This window comes from Sturnus vulgaris, chromosome 1 (assembly GCF_052056855.1).
Source record: "Sturnus vulgaris isolate bStuVul1 chromosome 1, bStuVul1.hap1, whole genome shotgun sequence".
Taxonomy (NCBI): domain Eukaryota; kingdom Metazoa; phylum Chordata; class Aves; order Passeriformes; family Sturnidae; genus Sturnus; species Sturnus vulgaris.
Window position 1 is genome coordinate 34,204,062 of NC_142243.1, and position 16,035 is coordinate 34,220,096.

At 41.3% G+C, this 16,035-nt stretch overlaps 1 protein-coding gene across 3 annotated transcripts in view; it reads left to right on the forward strand.

Moving 5' to 3' along the window:
- Window positions 1–16,035, forward strand: part of CREB5 (cAMP responsive element binding protein 5) — a 257,254-nt gene that overhangs the window by 146,524 nt on the left and 94,695 nt on the right. The window contains exon 1 of one of the 3 annotated variants that reach the window (XM_088163534.1): window positions 8,076–8,162. The exons of the other annotated variants lie outside the window; for them this stretch is intronic. Coding sequence (XP_088019660.1) covers window positions 8,116–8,162 — 47 coding nt within the window. The 5' untranslated portion in view covers window positions 8,076–8,115. Of the gene's footprint in view, window positions 1–8,075; window positions 8,163–16,035 lie in introns of those variants that run through there. 3 annotated transcript variants of the gene reach the window in all.

Genomic DNA, 16,035 nt, shown 5'->3' on the forward strand with positions numbered 1-16,035 from the left:
GGATGAGCTTTGAGTACTGAAGTAATGGCAATGGAATGAAATTCAGTATTAAAAAATGCAAGGCTGTGCCTGGGGGGACTAATAAAAATTTCTAGAAGCAGAAGAAGAAGCTGGAAGCTCATCATCTGGAAATGTCTGTGTAGGAGGAGGGCTCATGGATGGTCATGGAGTGGCAGCAAGCTTCTGTGATGATTTGCTCATTTCCTAGGAACTAGTACTTGTAAATAACACTGCACCACAAAAATTACTTTCCAGAGGGGATGGGAAGTATTAGATGGCATGGTGAATTGATCTGGAGCTAACTTTTAACACTGATGAAAACATGTTAGGGAAGGTGGGCGAAGGTTGCAGGAAAGGAAAACTTAGGTGATTAAGGGATACACAGAGAGGATTGACATGTTCAGCAGAAAGGGCTGGGAAAAAGGTCCTTGCAGCAGGAATCTGGGCAGATATGAAAGGTACAATTACATTGGTAAAAGCCAGAGAAAATGATGTTGCAACTATTGACGTGCAGGGTGGTGAGACATATGTTCCGGTTATGAAGCAATTACAAGAATATATAAGCCCTGAAGTGTTTTCAAGCTAAGCTCAGGTTGGCATTCCATGCAGAATAATTAACACACAAAAGCTTGAACATAAAGAATGAAGACAGTAGAAAAATTCTAAATCCTAAGAAATTAAATTCATGCTACCCGAAAAGAGGAAAGAAAGGGAAAGTTTTGGGTAGACAAGAAAGAAAGAAAGAAAGAGTAAAAGCTAAGGTTTTGGAAGGTTAAAAACTGATGGACAGATCCCAGCTAAGAAGGAAAACCAACTGAAAGGCTGGTTCTCTTGCATCAAGGCTATTCACTTATAATCACAGAAATGTTCTCTTACATTATTGGGTTGTTAGTGAATTCTGCAGCTTCTCAGATGAGTTAGTCATCATTGTTTTAATCTGTTTATCCTGTTTTCATAATAAATATATTTTTTCACTTTAAACAAGTTTAAAATTTAGTTTGTTGTTTCTTTTTCTTTAAATTGACCTGTGGATCATTTTTCCATCTGGTGCACTTTTTCCAATACAGAATTTACAGAAGTGCCTCATTTGGGCTGCTGTCACTAAGGACAAGCAGAACCATTTGGGTTTGTACAGCAGCAGGAACAAGCTAGAGTTAGAGGATATCCAAGCAGAAGACTGTGTAAATCTAGTAGAAACAGTGTGTGTGGAATGTGTATGTACTCACTGTGTACTTCAGAGTACATGCATGTTTTGTACAGATACTTTTTTATTCCGGAGTTTGTTTGGGTTTTTTACGCAAGAATGGAAAAGCTGTATGCTTTGATTCGTAGAAACTGATGTTGAAACTAAAGCAGCATCCTGCACCACAGAATGTGAAAGTGAAGTTAGAAATTATTTCTCTTTCATTTATCATCGCAGTAAAACTAGTGGTGTAACTGTGATGCTTTCCAGTCAGTCCTGAAAGGATTTATCTGAGTGTCTGCAAGAGATCTGTTTGGTTGTAATATGTTTGGATTTAATAGATAGCCATACTTTTTCAGAAGAAAAGCATTGGAAGACCAAACAAGTATGTAAATCCTAAAACTCTAAGTGGGTACAGATGGACCTCACTTGATTTCAGAAAGGATCTATCAGATAATGAGTCTGTGGCTGTAGAAGTTCCCATGATGGAAACTGAAATGAGATTTTCTCATTAGGTCCTATTAAAAAAAATAAAAAGGAAAATCCATTAATTATTCCCTTTTAAAATATCTTGCCATGCAATAGCTTTGTATTACCAACTACAGAATTTTAATTTTTATGGCTGACTTTTGACGCTGGAAAATTTACATGACATTATGTTTCAAAGAGAGTCACTGCAAATAGGGAATTGCAAGCTGGCCCTTGGTTGTGGCTGCATCTCAGTTTCTGTGCTGCAGACCTGTGTGATTTTTAAGAAACATTAAAAAATTCTAATTTGCACAAGAAGAGGCTGGCATTTAGGTGTCAGGCTTCTGGATATAAATTAATTTCAGATTCTTGGATAAAGCCAAGTTGAAAATGGTACCCCCTGGATCATGACTTTTCATCATCCTGATAGTGATTGAATGCTGTAAAGCCTGTGTGTGAGGATCAACAGAATTACTTGGCTACTTGTAATTCATGGAACTCCAAAACTTAAGTCAGTTTATTCAGCAAGAGTCCAGAAAAATTTCCTAGTGGACTGTTATAGCTGTTCATTTTCAAGGAATAAATATTGTACTATCAGCTGGATTGCTAACAAAAGAGGGCGTATCTTTAAAAACAAGTTATCTTGTGTATGTTCTTATCAAATAGCACTATGAATTTGTCCTGCTGTAATGAGGTTGATCTGAGTCTGAGCACTCTCCTTTTCCAGTTGGAACTGAGTTCCAGATACTTGCCTATTTTAAAAAAAAGTTTCATTAGAACATTAATTATTGCTGTCATGCTGAAAAATAAAGATGAGAGCTAACAAAAATGCATGGGGATGACAGTTTAGGGGAAGAATAAAATTTGGTTCAGTGCTAATATTTGTTTTAGAGTGGTACTATTTATTTTTCAGTGCTTACCATACTGTACTTCAGAGCACATATTTTTAATTACAGCATATAAGTTTGCTCTTTTAATGCAAATTTTACTATTTCAGCCCAGTTTTTTGTCTGCTGGAAGTAAAATGAAGAAAGACCATCAAAACCAGATCCTTTCTCCTATTACAATCTTTCAGATGCAGCTGTATGAGATAAAGTTTTCACTACGTCCAAGACAAAGCCTGTAGAGTTTTGACTAAAGATTAAGTCTTTATATCTTTAAAGATATCTTAATATCTTTGACATGATATTTGAGACCTAGGGTCGCAATATTTAGTGTAGATGTATGGCAAAACTCCTTTGAACAAGTGTAAAAAGAGCAGTGGCTCCACATTTTGACCAGTACATACTAATTATCTGTTAATTAGAATTGCAGTGGGAGAAAGGAACCTCCTATTCATTATGCATGCATATTAAAGATTACATGATTTTTTTTTTTTTTACGTAATTGCAGCTGTTTGCCTCTGTCTTTAGTCAACAACTCCCCTCTGCACTCCCGTGCTGTTGGCTGGCTGGCTGCAATCTCCTGTGTTTGGGGTAATTGCACCACGTGAATTTCAATGGCTGGCCTGCAAGATGCTTTGGGATCTTTCAGGGTAAAAGGTTCTGCTGAAATGTAAGACGTTATTAATTGTTTTATATAAATTGCTACATTATTTGTCTTGGGTATTTGTGGTTTACAGCTCCAATAAAAGAGGAGGCTGCTCCCACTGCATGACTCAGTGATATGTAACTGGATACAAAGCTCTTCACTTCCAGGTCAGCCACTTGCCACTGGCCCCATGGCTATCTGGTGAGTGAAAAGTAGGCTATTCTATTTCCTAATAGTTGAATGTTCCCAACACAAACCCCCATAGGATCCCCAGTGGCTTTAACGTGCTTAGAACTGTTAGTGGGAAAGTTTTTCCTTGAGATAATTCTTGAAGTTTCATTGCCAAAATTATTTAGGGAAGTCTACTGGCCATCATGCCCATTGCATATTTCTGTGTCCAGAGAAGTTGGACCCAAACTTTGGCAGTTCTTCTTCCTTAAATATTTTCAGTAAGGTGTTTCTAATGCAGCAGCACGTTTGAGCAAGCGTGTGAGAGTGCAAGATCTTTGTTCCCGGTTTCATTTAGGCTTCGTCCAGTCAAGTGTCTTAGAGTGTTTATGTTCAAAAAATCTGGGGCAGTTCTCACAAAGGATATTTCCAGATATTTTATTTAATTGCAATTTGAAGAGTTCATAGGAAAACCTTTGATACAGCTCAATACTGAGCTCTTTGATCTGAGTCTTCTGAAGCAAAGAATGTCTTTTTCTGAAGAATCAAAGTGACTTGGGAACATCTTATTTTCCCATTTTCTTATAAGCAACTTGAAGAATCCACTCTTAGCACTGCTTTCCTTTAGTTTCTTCTGAAACTGTGGATATTTACATTTTTATGTCCTTGCTGGTGGCAGCTAGCCTGCCCAGACAGCCTCCCTTGTGCAGACATTTGTGCAGACAGTCCCTCTGTCCACTACAAAAACATGGGACACCCAAGTTGAACCAAATGCTGAATACCACCACATGGGTTTGCAGTGGTCTGTAACTGAAAAGGTTCACTGGAAGCAATTTGCAAAGAAATCCTTAGGAAACCACCTGGATGGTTATTTTAAATTAAAAAAGGAAGAGATGCCACTTTAAAAAAATAATTTTTAATACTGGGTTTAAGGTTCCATACATGTGATAGTCATTAAAGCTTATTTAACCCTGAAATTATCTGGCCTCTTTAATTCCACAGGGACTGTAAGGCTCTTGGGTTAGAAATGAAAAATAATGTCAGAATGAAAATGAGACTTTCCTGAGTGCAGGACCATTATTACAGAATATTTTCTTAATCAAGCCTCTTTAAGTGCCAAGCAGTGGAGGAAAAAAGTAATCAGGTTATGCTGCTTTTATCCACAGGGTCTTTGCTGATGCTTTGGGCCACTTATTGACATAGGCAAAAGTCAGTGCCAAGGGCTGGATGAGACACACTCACCTAAAATGCGTGTAGGACCTGTGATTTGTCCATCCACAATCTCAAGTGCAGTACACCCAGTTCCTTTTTACAATACGCATTTGGGATAATCCCAGTGCACTCTGACGTTTGGGCTCTCAAAAGTCAGAGCTTTCTGGTTGTCGAGACTGGAAACTTTCAGCAGCAGCAGTGATTTTTGTCAAGTTTCAGTTACACCAAACATCTGTGGTGTGCCCCACCACCCTTTCCCCAAGGATGAAACATTCTGCAGGGAGGGTGTTGCAAGAATTCCTGAACTAGACAGCTAAGCTGGAGTCATAACTGTCCTGGCCAGGGCCCTAGTTTGAAGAAGGCTCCCATTAGAATTAAAACATCCCATAAGTCTCATCATAACAGCCCTATTCTTGATGAACATGGAAATTTAAGGCTGGGGTTGGAATGGGGGGGAGAATGAAAAGACAGACGAGTAAACAGATAAAGAGGGAGCTCTTGCATGCAAGTGGAATTTCCTCTGAGCACAGGACATTCTTTATCATTAACTGGTCTGTCACAGGAAGGAAAAGGGAAAAACAGTGCTTCCTGTTAGGGGGAAGAAAAAATCAATAGGCTTTGGAAATACCTGCCTGGAAAGAACTTTTTGTTTTCCCATCAGCAAGAACAAATAAATTTTTAACTCCTTTGGAACATGATGTCTGTTTTAAAACAGTTTATTTCTTGAAATAAGACTTCAGTGTAAAGATGCAATTTAGAAATGCAGTTCAGACTGCTTTAATCTTTCTTGTTCATTTCAGAAAATGCTCTCACTCCTGGAAATATCTCGTATAAGACACTGTTTTGAAAGCAGTTTAATTCTTCGGAGTTTGTGTCTACGAAAGTAATAATAAATAGAAGGGCCATTTGCCATGCACACACAGTCACTTCTTTGATATTATGGTTAAGATGCTCAAGATGGGCAATGGATCTGCTATTTTTTCTGCTGAACAAAATTTTCTTTTGGAAAGAGAAGACTTGCCAAACAAGTGCTCAAAGCTTCAGGAGGACAATGAACTGCAGCTCCTGCATCATCTTTTTGGTTGCATTTTGCTCTGAATATCTACAGTGGTAGAAGTGTGGGTTTTTCAGAAGAGTAAGAAGAGGCCCAAAGACTGCAGGAATGGATGCATATGCACAAGCAGCCCCATGGTAACCTGAGTTGCTCAGGGTAATCCTTTTTCTCTTTAGGTGGCAGCTTCCTTCTTTGCAAAGCTGGACCTGGGGATTTAAAGCTGTGCCTCAGTTGTAGCCACATTCCTGTGTTCTGAGACAGGGATCTGTCCGGGGCCCATGACAAAGTTTACAACAATGTCAGTGGATAACTGAATGAGCAGAACCTAGGTAATCCAGCAGTGCCAATGTAAGAAAAAATAAAAAGAAGGAAGGAGGGAAGATGACCTCTTGGACATGCACAGAAAAAGGGGTGGAAGTTTCATTTTTTTAAATGGAGAGGGAGAAGTGGGAGAAGCTTAAAATGAAACTACCAGCAAGGCTAGAATTAAAAAGAGGGCTTTAGGAATGATCTAACTTTTATTTTATTACATGACAGAAGACAAAAAATCAATAGCTGGTAATTCAGACATAAATGAGTTATACAGGCCATTGACACAATGGACCAAACTTTATAACAACCACATCTGATGCTGTCAAGCCACAGGCTTCAGTGGCGCCAGTAATAATTATGGCTGATCACCTCTAATTCAGAGCTGCCTTGCTTGATAAAGGTGTCACTCTGAGTGGCTGCAGCATCAGTATCAATTGAGGATGTCATCCAGCAGGTCAGGTTGCTGTGGAGAACTGTGTTGTTTTTTTTAATTGAACAGGACAAACTCTTAGTTTTCTCCTACTCTCATTCTGACTGTAAAAATCATATATATCTTAAACAAAAAAATAATTTGAATTCATGACTGAATCTACTTGAATTCAAGATCAAACTGTGACAGAAGCTAATAGTGTTGATCCATAGAAATATATTCTAAAAATAATTTAAAACTGTAAGAGTAGTCTCAGGAGGAGACTTTGGTACTTTACAATAATTTATAATAATCTCTGTTGCACTGCTGATGTGATCAATTAAAGAACTCACCCCAAAAAAACCCCAGTGTGGCAAAATGCTGGTAGGCAATAGAAATTGATTTTCCATAAACTCACATCATTGTAAGAAAGAAAAGGAAGCACACTGACTTTGCTATTTTCCTACTGTTTTCTAAATTTGAGGGGCATAAGTGCATCCACTGAATGTTGGAAAATTGAGTTTCACTCAGAGATATGAGGCGAAGTGGCTTTGTGAAAGAGCTCTTGATCTATAAAGAAAGGAGACACTTTTAAATACCTCTACGGTGTTTCACGTGCCATTAATACTTACATCTGCAGTTTAATGTTGAAACTATTAGTCTTTGAATTTCTCAGGGATGCTCCGCGTGCTGAGACATTTTCATTTATTATGATTATGATTATTATTACTTAGGCTTTGCATTCTTTTGTGGACCAGCTGCTTGGTACTGCATTGGCTACAGTCAATCGGGAGTGATGAACAGTGAGAAAGCCTCTGTGGGGGAGGACATGAGAGGTATTTCAGCCACAGCCGCTGTAGCATTTAACATCGGGAGCACTTCGATGAGGCAGAGCACTTTGCACCACAATAGCTTATCCTTGCGTGAGTGAAAGTTTATTATAAGTTCCATTTAGAAGCATTCTCTAAAAAAAACAGACTTGTGAGGGAAACACCGGAAAGGCAGTGAGAGCAGCACAGCAGTGAGTTGGTTGTAAGCTTGCTGTGCCGTATGGCTTTTCTGGTACTTTTTTTCTGTTGTGGGGAAAGAAGGTGCCTTGCACCTGTGTGTTTGCGTACAGTGCAAGGAACAGCCGGGTCGTTTTCCTTCAAAAACCCGGGGCTCCATTCCAGCTGCGCTCTGCTGAGGCGGAGAAATCCCGGTCTGAGGCAGAGCGTGGAAAGGAGCGCTCTCCATCCCGCAGACCCACACACACACACCCGCTGCTCCCCGGCTCCTCCGCTGCCCTCCTCAGCCCAGGCTCCAGCTCTTCCCGAAGCGCGGACCGCGGGGCGGGATGCGGGATCGGTTCGGCAGCGATGCGGGATCTTGTGGTGGTCCCCAGGCAATCCTGTCAGCCCCGCTCCTGGTCCCAGGGCTTTCCTGCGCTCCGGCAGGCAGCTGCGCAGGCCCTTCACAGGCAGCACTGTTTCTCTCTGTTTACTCGTTTCCAATGGCAATTGCACCACCGAGTCTCAGTACGTCTGGAACTTGGCCTGGGGCTGTTTTGGTTACATTGAAGTTTTTGCTTCAGCGCTGCCAGATTTAAATGGTGACTTCACCAGCACTGAGCTAAAAAGGAGAAAAGGGGAGGAGGGAGGTAGTGCAGCGAGCGGGAGCGAGGGAGAGGGCCAGGGCATTACATCATCGCTTGGACGGGAATCAAATGGGAAGGATATGACTCACTCGGGCTAGTTAAGCTTTGGCTCAAGTTCTACATACACTCATTCCAGGGCTCTCATGTTCTGCACCTCAGCAGGGAATTCAGGCTCAGTGATGTCCATGAGGTTTGTTTTTAATTTTCTTTTCCTTTTCTGATTTCTATATAGTTTCCCCCCCTCCTCGCCTTCCTCCTTCTCTCCTCCTCCCCTCCCGAGTCCCCCTTTCCCACTCTTTTCCACTTCTACAGAGTTTGTTTTCTGGTGCGTGTAACCCCAGCTCTTATGAGCAGAAGCTGTTTTTTCGACCAAACCAAACCCAAACAAGGAGCACAGCAAACTTGAGAGAAGTTTGGTAGTTTGTTGTGGTTTGCTGTCCCCCCCCCTCCATCATTATGTTGTTTCTAATCGGAGGAGACAGGGAGAGAGTTAAAATGCGGGAGCCAATCGCTTGGACGGTGATGTAATGCTGGAACTGCAGGGTTGTTAAGTAATGTGAGAGGAAGGGGGTCAGGGTTGCAAAGCATTTACCTGCTGTCAAGGGGCTTTAAGTTTATTATCAATTGCAGTGACTGTAACTGGCTTCAGACTGCACTCTCTAATTATTCGCAGACTCCCCTTTTTTATCTTTTATTATTAAAAGTAAAACTATATTACGGTATTTTAAAAAATGTGATATTATCACAGCTGCGAATTATTTTCCACCGGGGTTTTTTGATATTTTTTAAACGGCTTGAAACTGGATGTCGCTTTCACGAAAAGCCCGGAGAGTGCAAAAAGAAAAGGGAAAGGCGAAAAGGGGTGGTTCTTCGAGCGTGGCTGGCGAATTTGAAACTGTTTGAAGAAAGCAGTTCAGCCTCTGCCTAGCAGAGCGAGTAAAAGCTTCTACTGTTGGAAATCCGCTGTAGAAAATAAAGCGTTTAAGGGAGGCAGTTTGCAGAGCTCATCTCAACGAGCCTCAGCTTTTCATCCCTAACACTTGCCAGCATATTCTGATCCTCAGCTTACCCCTGGCTCGTGGATGTCTCACCTTTGCTGGAATCACCGGGGTCCCGACCCCGCACAGCAGATCCCCTCCTGTCACGGTTCTGCTCTCTAGAACTATAGCGGGGTCTTGGGGCACCTGCCTACACGGATTTCCTTTGCAGGACAGAGCACTGTGCTTGTCTCATTTAAGTCTGTCAGTCTCCCTACAGACTTTTAGTCTTTTTTCCACATAGCTAACAGTCTCTAGGTCTGGTGTGGAGGAAGGAAAGGTACCTCTTCCCCGAGTTCTCTGGGACTACTTTGCTCTTAGGGTGGGCCACAGAGTTTAACACTCAGCCTGTGCTCGGGCATTGGTTTTGTTTAGATGTGGGATGAATGCGAGCTATCAGGTGTGTGTTGGTGTCCTGAGGATACCCGTTCTGCTCGGAGGAGCTCTGCATCAGGTTTCTGTGTCAAGAGTTGTCTGCTCTTAAGGTATGACTCTCAGAAGTGCCTCTTTCAAAGGGGATTTTTGTCTCTCAGGGAAGCACTGTGTTGGTACCCACTGGAATTGCAGTGAACTATAGATTTGCTTGGTTAACTAAAGATACCCTAAAGCATGCTTTTGAGGGTTTAGTGACTTTTTACTTTTTTTTAACAACCTGTATTGGGGCCTGAGCAAAATAAGAATACTGTTCTGTGGTTGATGGCAAAACGTCCCCCTCTCCTTTTGAACACGACAAGAGCCCGTGGCCAGCTCCTCTGGTAGCCCTCTGCAAAGCCATCTTATATCGACCTGTTATGTTCCTGCACGATATTCACAGGTTTTCCCTAAGTGCCCTGGTTTTCAAGCTCCTTGGCCAGCTGCTCAAGCACAAGCAGTTGCTCAGGGCCAAGCGTGTATCCTCGGAGAGCCCATTGCTGGGCCGCACCCGGCCCGTGTTGCAGTGCAGAGATACCATATGGACTGGATTGCGCAGTGCTCTCTTGAGGAGGTGTGGGTTGAGCAGGGAGCTGTGCTGCTGCAGGAGTTCCCGTAGGATTTCTGACTCATACTTTCTCCTAGAAATGTTGGGAAGTGCAGCTCCACAGACCATCAGAATAAAGCATAGTAGATTCTTCCCTTTGCCTGCCCGCTTTAGATGCTGGGATGGACTTGTCTTCACTCTTTCCCTTCCTGCCTTTTCTGGCTGGAGATTTTGTTCAGGAAAAGTCCGTCAGTGTTGTCCTAGGATAGTGTCTAGCCATGCTGGCAAGATGCTGGGCAGAGGATAACAGACTGTCACACTCCATCTTTCCTCTGCAGAAATGCATTCCTGCTATTTCTTTTATAAAAACACATGTAAAATACACTGTGCAGCGTGGCCTGAAAGTCTTTGGGTATCGGATTGCATTCCACAGGGGATCAGAGTCTCACTTGTCTAGTACCAGCTATTGACATGTCACCTGTCTGGAAGGGCAGCAGAAGAGAACGTCTTGGTGCTCTGGACAGTGCGGACTGACTGATGACTCTGCTGTGTACTCAAACTTCCACAAATTCCCCACCCTGCTGATTCATGCTCGGTGAAGTTAGGTAGAGGGTGTAAAGATGTAAATCCTTCTTGCCTTTCAGAAGCACACTGCAACTCCAAGTTAGAATTTACTGCTGCTGCTTCACTGATTTCAACACAGCACCACAGGAAAAGCAGCTGTAAAAGCTTCTTTCAAAAAGCTGCAGTTGTGAATTCCGTACGCATACACACACAGGTGTGTGTGTGTGTGTGTGTATGCATATTGGTTGTTGAAGCAACAAAACATGTAATTAATGAAGTATAACTTTCCAGATGAGAGTCAGGCAGCTCTGGTTGTGCTTGACAGGTGCTTTTGAAATGCATGTCCTTTTTGGACAACAACAAAAAAAGGAAAGTAGATGGCCATTTGGATTCCTCTGCTGCTAGTTGCTGGGACCCAATGTGCAGGCTTGCCAGTGGACTTGCAGCTTCATGGTCAGAGGTCAATAGCCCTGACAATCAAGTTCCACACATTTGAAGACAGGTCTTTAGGCAAGAGGATTTACTTATTGAAGGATGATATCTTTAGGGACCTAATTTTTAAACAGCAGCCAAGAGAAATGTTAACAGTGCTCTGAAAATGAGCATCAGAAGATATATTCAGAAGCACATGTAACCTGTCAAACAAACCAGAGGCCAAACACACCAGAGCTTGGGAGTGATGTTTGCGCTGGAGAGCCAACTGTGCGTGGTCGGCTTGTGAAGAAAGGCAATCTGCTCCTAGCAGAGCCCAGCTGGACCAGTCCCAGTAAATTTTCCCCACCAAGATCCCAAGTAACATTTCCGCCTGCATTGCTGGATGTGTGCATTGGCAGAATATCCGCTCCATAAGCTGTGTGATTCTAAGCCATAATTTGGTGCTCCTTAGCTGGTCTCTGCATGCAAAAAAGAATCGGCTCTGTGGTTGAGGTACAAAAGCAAGAGGTAAATATCAGACGGCTTGTTTTTATTTCACTGAATGTGATCCCCCTGCTCCTGAATTCCTCCGTTTTCCTAGCTCCAACTTGAGACTTCTCCTTTAAACCTTTTTGGAAGACTTGGTTGATGTTTGTGAAGCTCCGTGAAGCTTTCAGAGCTGGTGTCATGTGTGCTGGGATCAGAGCAGGTCAGGTGGTGGACAGAGGTGGTGGCAGGGCTGGCCACTCGTCAAGTTCTGGACGCAGCAGGCAGGAAGACCAAGTTGTTTCCTGCACTTGGGTGGGGATGCTGGGGCAAAGCTGCCTCCTGTGCCCTTCCCCATCTCTCTGTTCTCTCACTTTCCCACCCTTCTTTTGTTCGTCCTGCACATGCCTGGGCCGTGTTCAGCCCAAACTGTTGAGATCAGCTTTGCTGAAAATTGCACCTCAGATCAAAATGTGAGTTAGGTTCCTCCAGTGTGAAGTGAATGCTGGGTCTTTCTCTGCAGCTACAGATAAATCAGATAGGAAGGTAATTACATCTCATTCCTATCTGACTCTCTTATTTACCATAATCTCTTTTAATCCCTTTGATACTCATCATAATAATGTTAATCTTAATGAACTCATTTGGTATTAATGCGGATGTGATTTGTAAGTTCAGAGCAGGCTTGCCATCCTTGTTTAGCGATCATTAATATCCACTTAACTCTGTTTATGCTCTCTTTCTCCTGCAAATGGACTTGCATATCTTTGTCTTCCACCTAGATGATGTGGCAATTCCCACAGTGGAACTCTCTTTCCACACTCAGGTTTGTATTTCCTTTCTGTTCTTCTTCCTACTTACAAGATCCCAGAGCAAAGAGCTGTTGGAAACACTGCATCCATCTACTAGTGGCTCTCTGTACCCTGTTGCTTAGTCATTTCTTCCACTTTTGACTTCAAAATTGGAGGAACCCTTATCCTCTTATTTCTCATTCATGTGGCATTCTGTCTTAGATCGCTTCAGAGATATTACCTTACTATAGCCCTCGTTTTATTGTCTCAGAGGGTGAACAAATAAGAGACACAACCCCTAGTCTTGGCAAAGAGACAAATTATTTGTTGCTTACTACCGTACTCTCCCCAAATGCTCTGTTTATGGGTGGGGTTTCCAAAAACAGTTTCCAGTGTGGCCAGCCAATTTTAGTGAGTGAGGACTACATTTGGATGTTGAGCTTGATCCAAAGCTTATTGCAGTGAATGGGAGAGCTGAGTTGATGGGCTTGGGATAAAATCTGTGGAACTATCCTCTTTTCAATCCTTTGAGCACCCACGTATTTTTCAACATCTCTAGCTTTGGAATGTGCCCTCTTGAAAAACTACTTGTTCAGCCACAGTGATCCCAGAGACTGATGAACCTTGGATCTCTATTAATGTGTGATTTCCTCTCTACGTGGGTGCTTGTGTTTGTTTTTAAATGTGGCATGGAATTTTTGTGTTGTGGTGCTTGCTCCCTCTCGACTTCCTCCAAACACATTTTTAAAGCCTATATTGTCAAATAGCATGAATTATTTTTCAGTCCCAGTGACACACATTTTGCTTTTTAGGTCTTTTGAATCCTGACAGAGCCAGGAAAGTATCATTTGCTTAACACAACACTGTTTCTTCCATCCTCACTTCCATTCTTTATTTTATGGCCTGATGTTTCCAGTGTTAAAGTGAGTATCTCCATTGAAAACATACAACTTCTAATTGACTGAAAGATTTCTGTACATTATAATTAAACTAGCCATTCTCTTGATAAAAATTACTAATTGAGAGTGAGAATTAAAGTCTCTCAGATCAGCACAAGCTCTTATTCTGTGGTGGTCTTTATTTTTACATCATATCTTTAATTCAAGAGCACTGAAGTGTTGAAAATTGCAGCCATTAGTCAAATATATTAAAGCTCTGTATTAGTATAAGTACAAGGTGTATTAGTGTAAATAACAACATGGAGAGTTTTACTGCAGGTAACTGTAACACTTGTGCTGCTCCATGACCATAAAGAATATGGGCAGTGTGCTTCAGATGGGCACTATTTTCTACAGATCAATAAATCTGTGCCCATTAGCAGAAGAAAAATAATAATTACAATAATAAAAATTCATTATCACTAGCTCTGTCAAAAATAAGGTCAGTTGAATGTTTTACCACACTGGAAAAGCCCATCAGCACCAGTAATTTTATATGTCAGATTTAACATGAGCTAGTTTTTTCCAAATGAAGTCTTACAAACCAGAACAGAAAAAATGTACTAGACCAGATTCTTCCTTGACCTCAGTTTAAGGCAACTCAGGATCATGTCAGAAAAGTTCCAGTACTGTGTTCTTTGTTATCATTTGGTTTCCAGGTCAAAATGAACTTTTCTTTCATTGCAGCTAAGGACGTGAGCTCTATTTCTCTTGTATCACAGAACTGCAGGAATTCTCATTGCTCTGAATACTTTTCAGTTTTCTGATATACTTTCAATAAGTAGTAAGTTTCTTTAAAAAACTCATGTAGAAATAAGATTGACTGAAAAATCAATATAAACACTAAATTAAGGCTCATTTTACAGTTTGCCTGAATGACCAGATTCCTTGCCATTGGAATCCATTGTTGGCAAGTATCTTCTGTGGCCATTCATGTTATGAAAGGGGGCTGTGTTGCACTAAGTGCAGATTGGCACACAAGATCTCTATATGTGTGGATCTATTTGTGTATGTAGGGGGTGTGTGTGTGTGTTTGTCCCCATCTTTGAGACTGCAAGGCAAAATTAACTTCTGCTATTCCTAAGCAATCATACCAGAAAGAATTTATCACCTGAATAAGATTCCAAGTCGCACAACTTAAGGTGGTGATATTGGTATATAAATTTGATTGATGGTTTCTTTCTTTTGGAAATTGACACTCTATTAGCACCCCTCAGCTCTCCTTCACATTTCAAGTTTTTCTTTAAGGATGAGAAATCAAATTTAGGGCAAAAATTTAAGCAACAGTTAATGGGGAACATTGCTGTGCATCACTAAGTTCGGTTTGGATTTTACTTGCTAATCTTGTGCAGTATGGAACTTTTCCCAGCTACTGCAATTCAGTAGATATTCTAATGTTTAGTAATTAATTAAGCCATTTTTTTCATTTAATTTAAACTATTTTGACACGACTTTGTAGTGCCCTATAAGGAACCTGCAGTACATACTTTAGGAAAAGTAGAAAACCTTACCAGCAACATTTATAAAAACATGCAAAAATAAGTGAATGTTATGGGGGGGAAAAAAGAGTATTGAGATAGTTGGAAAAGCATGAATTTATAAAGGTCTTCTAAGAAAAGCAAATGCAGCTGATTGAAAAATTTCCAACAAGGCTCAGTAATTATTAAAATTTGAGCTTTTGACAACAATTTTTTCAAGAGAAATTGGGATTTTTTTTTTCCTGACAAATACCTTTTTTGTTATTTAAGAAAGGTCTTGAAAAATAATGTTTTTTATTTGCTATGCACTGAACTGAAAGATGATTAAGCTTTGTACATTTCATTTTCTGTTTATTATGTTTATTATTCTGGTTTTTTATGATATTTAGTGCTGCTTCTAAGCAGTTCTGTTATTTCTGATTTGTTTCTGTGGCTAAATGCCCAGAAAGTGTGACGAGTAACAAATGATAAAACAGGCAATAATACTCTGGCATCTGCACATGTTACATTCCAGAGTTTTAAACTTTGGTCTCACCTGGTTTTGCCCAGGACAAGTTCTTGACTGAAAGCACAGCCAGCTGCAACTCTAATACCTCTTTCTTTTTTCCCCCCTTAACAGACAGTTCTTTTTGTCAGGGAGACTTGTTTTGAAGATGCAGTGCTCCAGTAACAGGATGTTTTGGAGTGCAGATCAGATTGAGCTGGATGTAGGAAGGGTCTGTGGCTTCTCCATGTAGCACTGAGCACAGGAGTGCTGAATTGCAGCAGCACATCTGCACCACCATGTTTCTTATGCAGAGTAATTATCAAATAGGACAAACATTACATATAATAATTAACTGATTGGCTTGAGGTCAGATATTTGAGTTTGCCCAAACAATCCCTAGAGGACTTGGAAAGATCTCTGTTGTGAGGGCAATACAAAATTTCTGCACCCAACCAAAGTTTGGGGAAGTTTTGGGTGAAATGTGCTTGGACTGTTGAATAAATCCAAACCAATGGGCACCACAAAATTGCACATATGTTCTTGTGTGGGTCTGCAGTGAAGTGAGTGGAAGGTGGGTCAGTTGCACAGAGGACAGATGGCATTATGGACATCTTCCCCAGGGAGAGAGGAGCCACAGAAGCAGAGACTGGGGGAACTTGGTTTATTTACTCTGAAGAGATGGCTACCAGGGGATCTAATTGCAGCCTTCAGCTACTTACAGGGTAGTTACAGAGCAGACAGTTGCGGTGTGAAGACAGAAGACAAAAGACACAAGTTTCAGTGAGAGAAAATTCCAGGAGACCTAGAGAAAGAAAGGTTCCATCAGGAGAACTGCACAGCAACTGGCTGGAGCCAGCCTCTGCTACTGTAGATTTTCACACTTTGTCTAAAAAAAGGCCCCCAGCAGCCT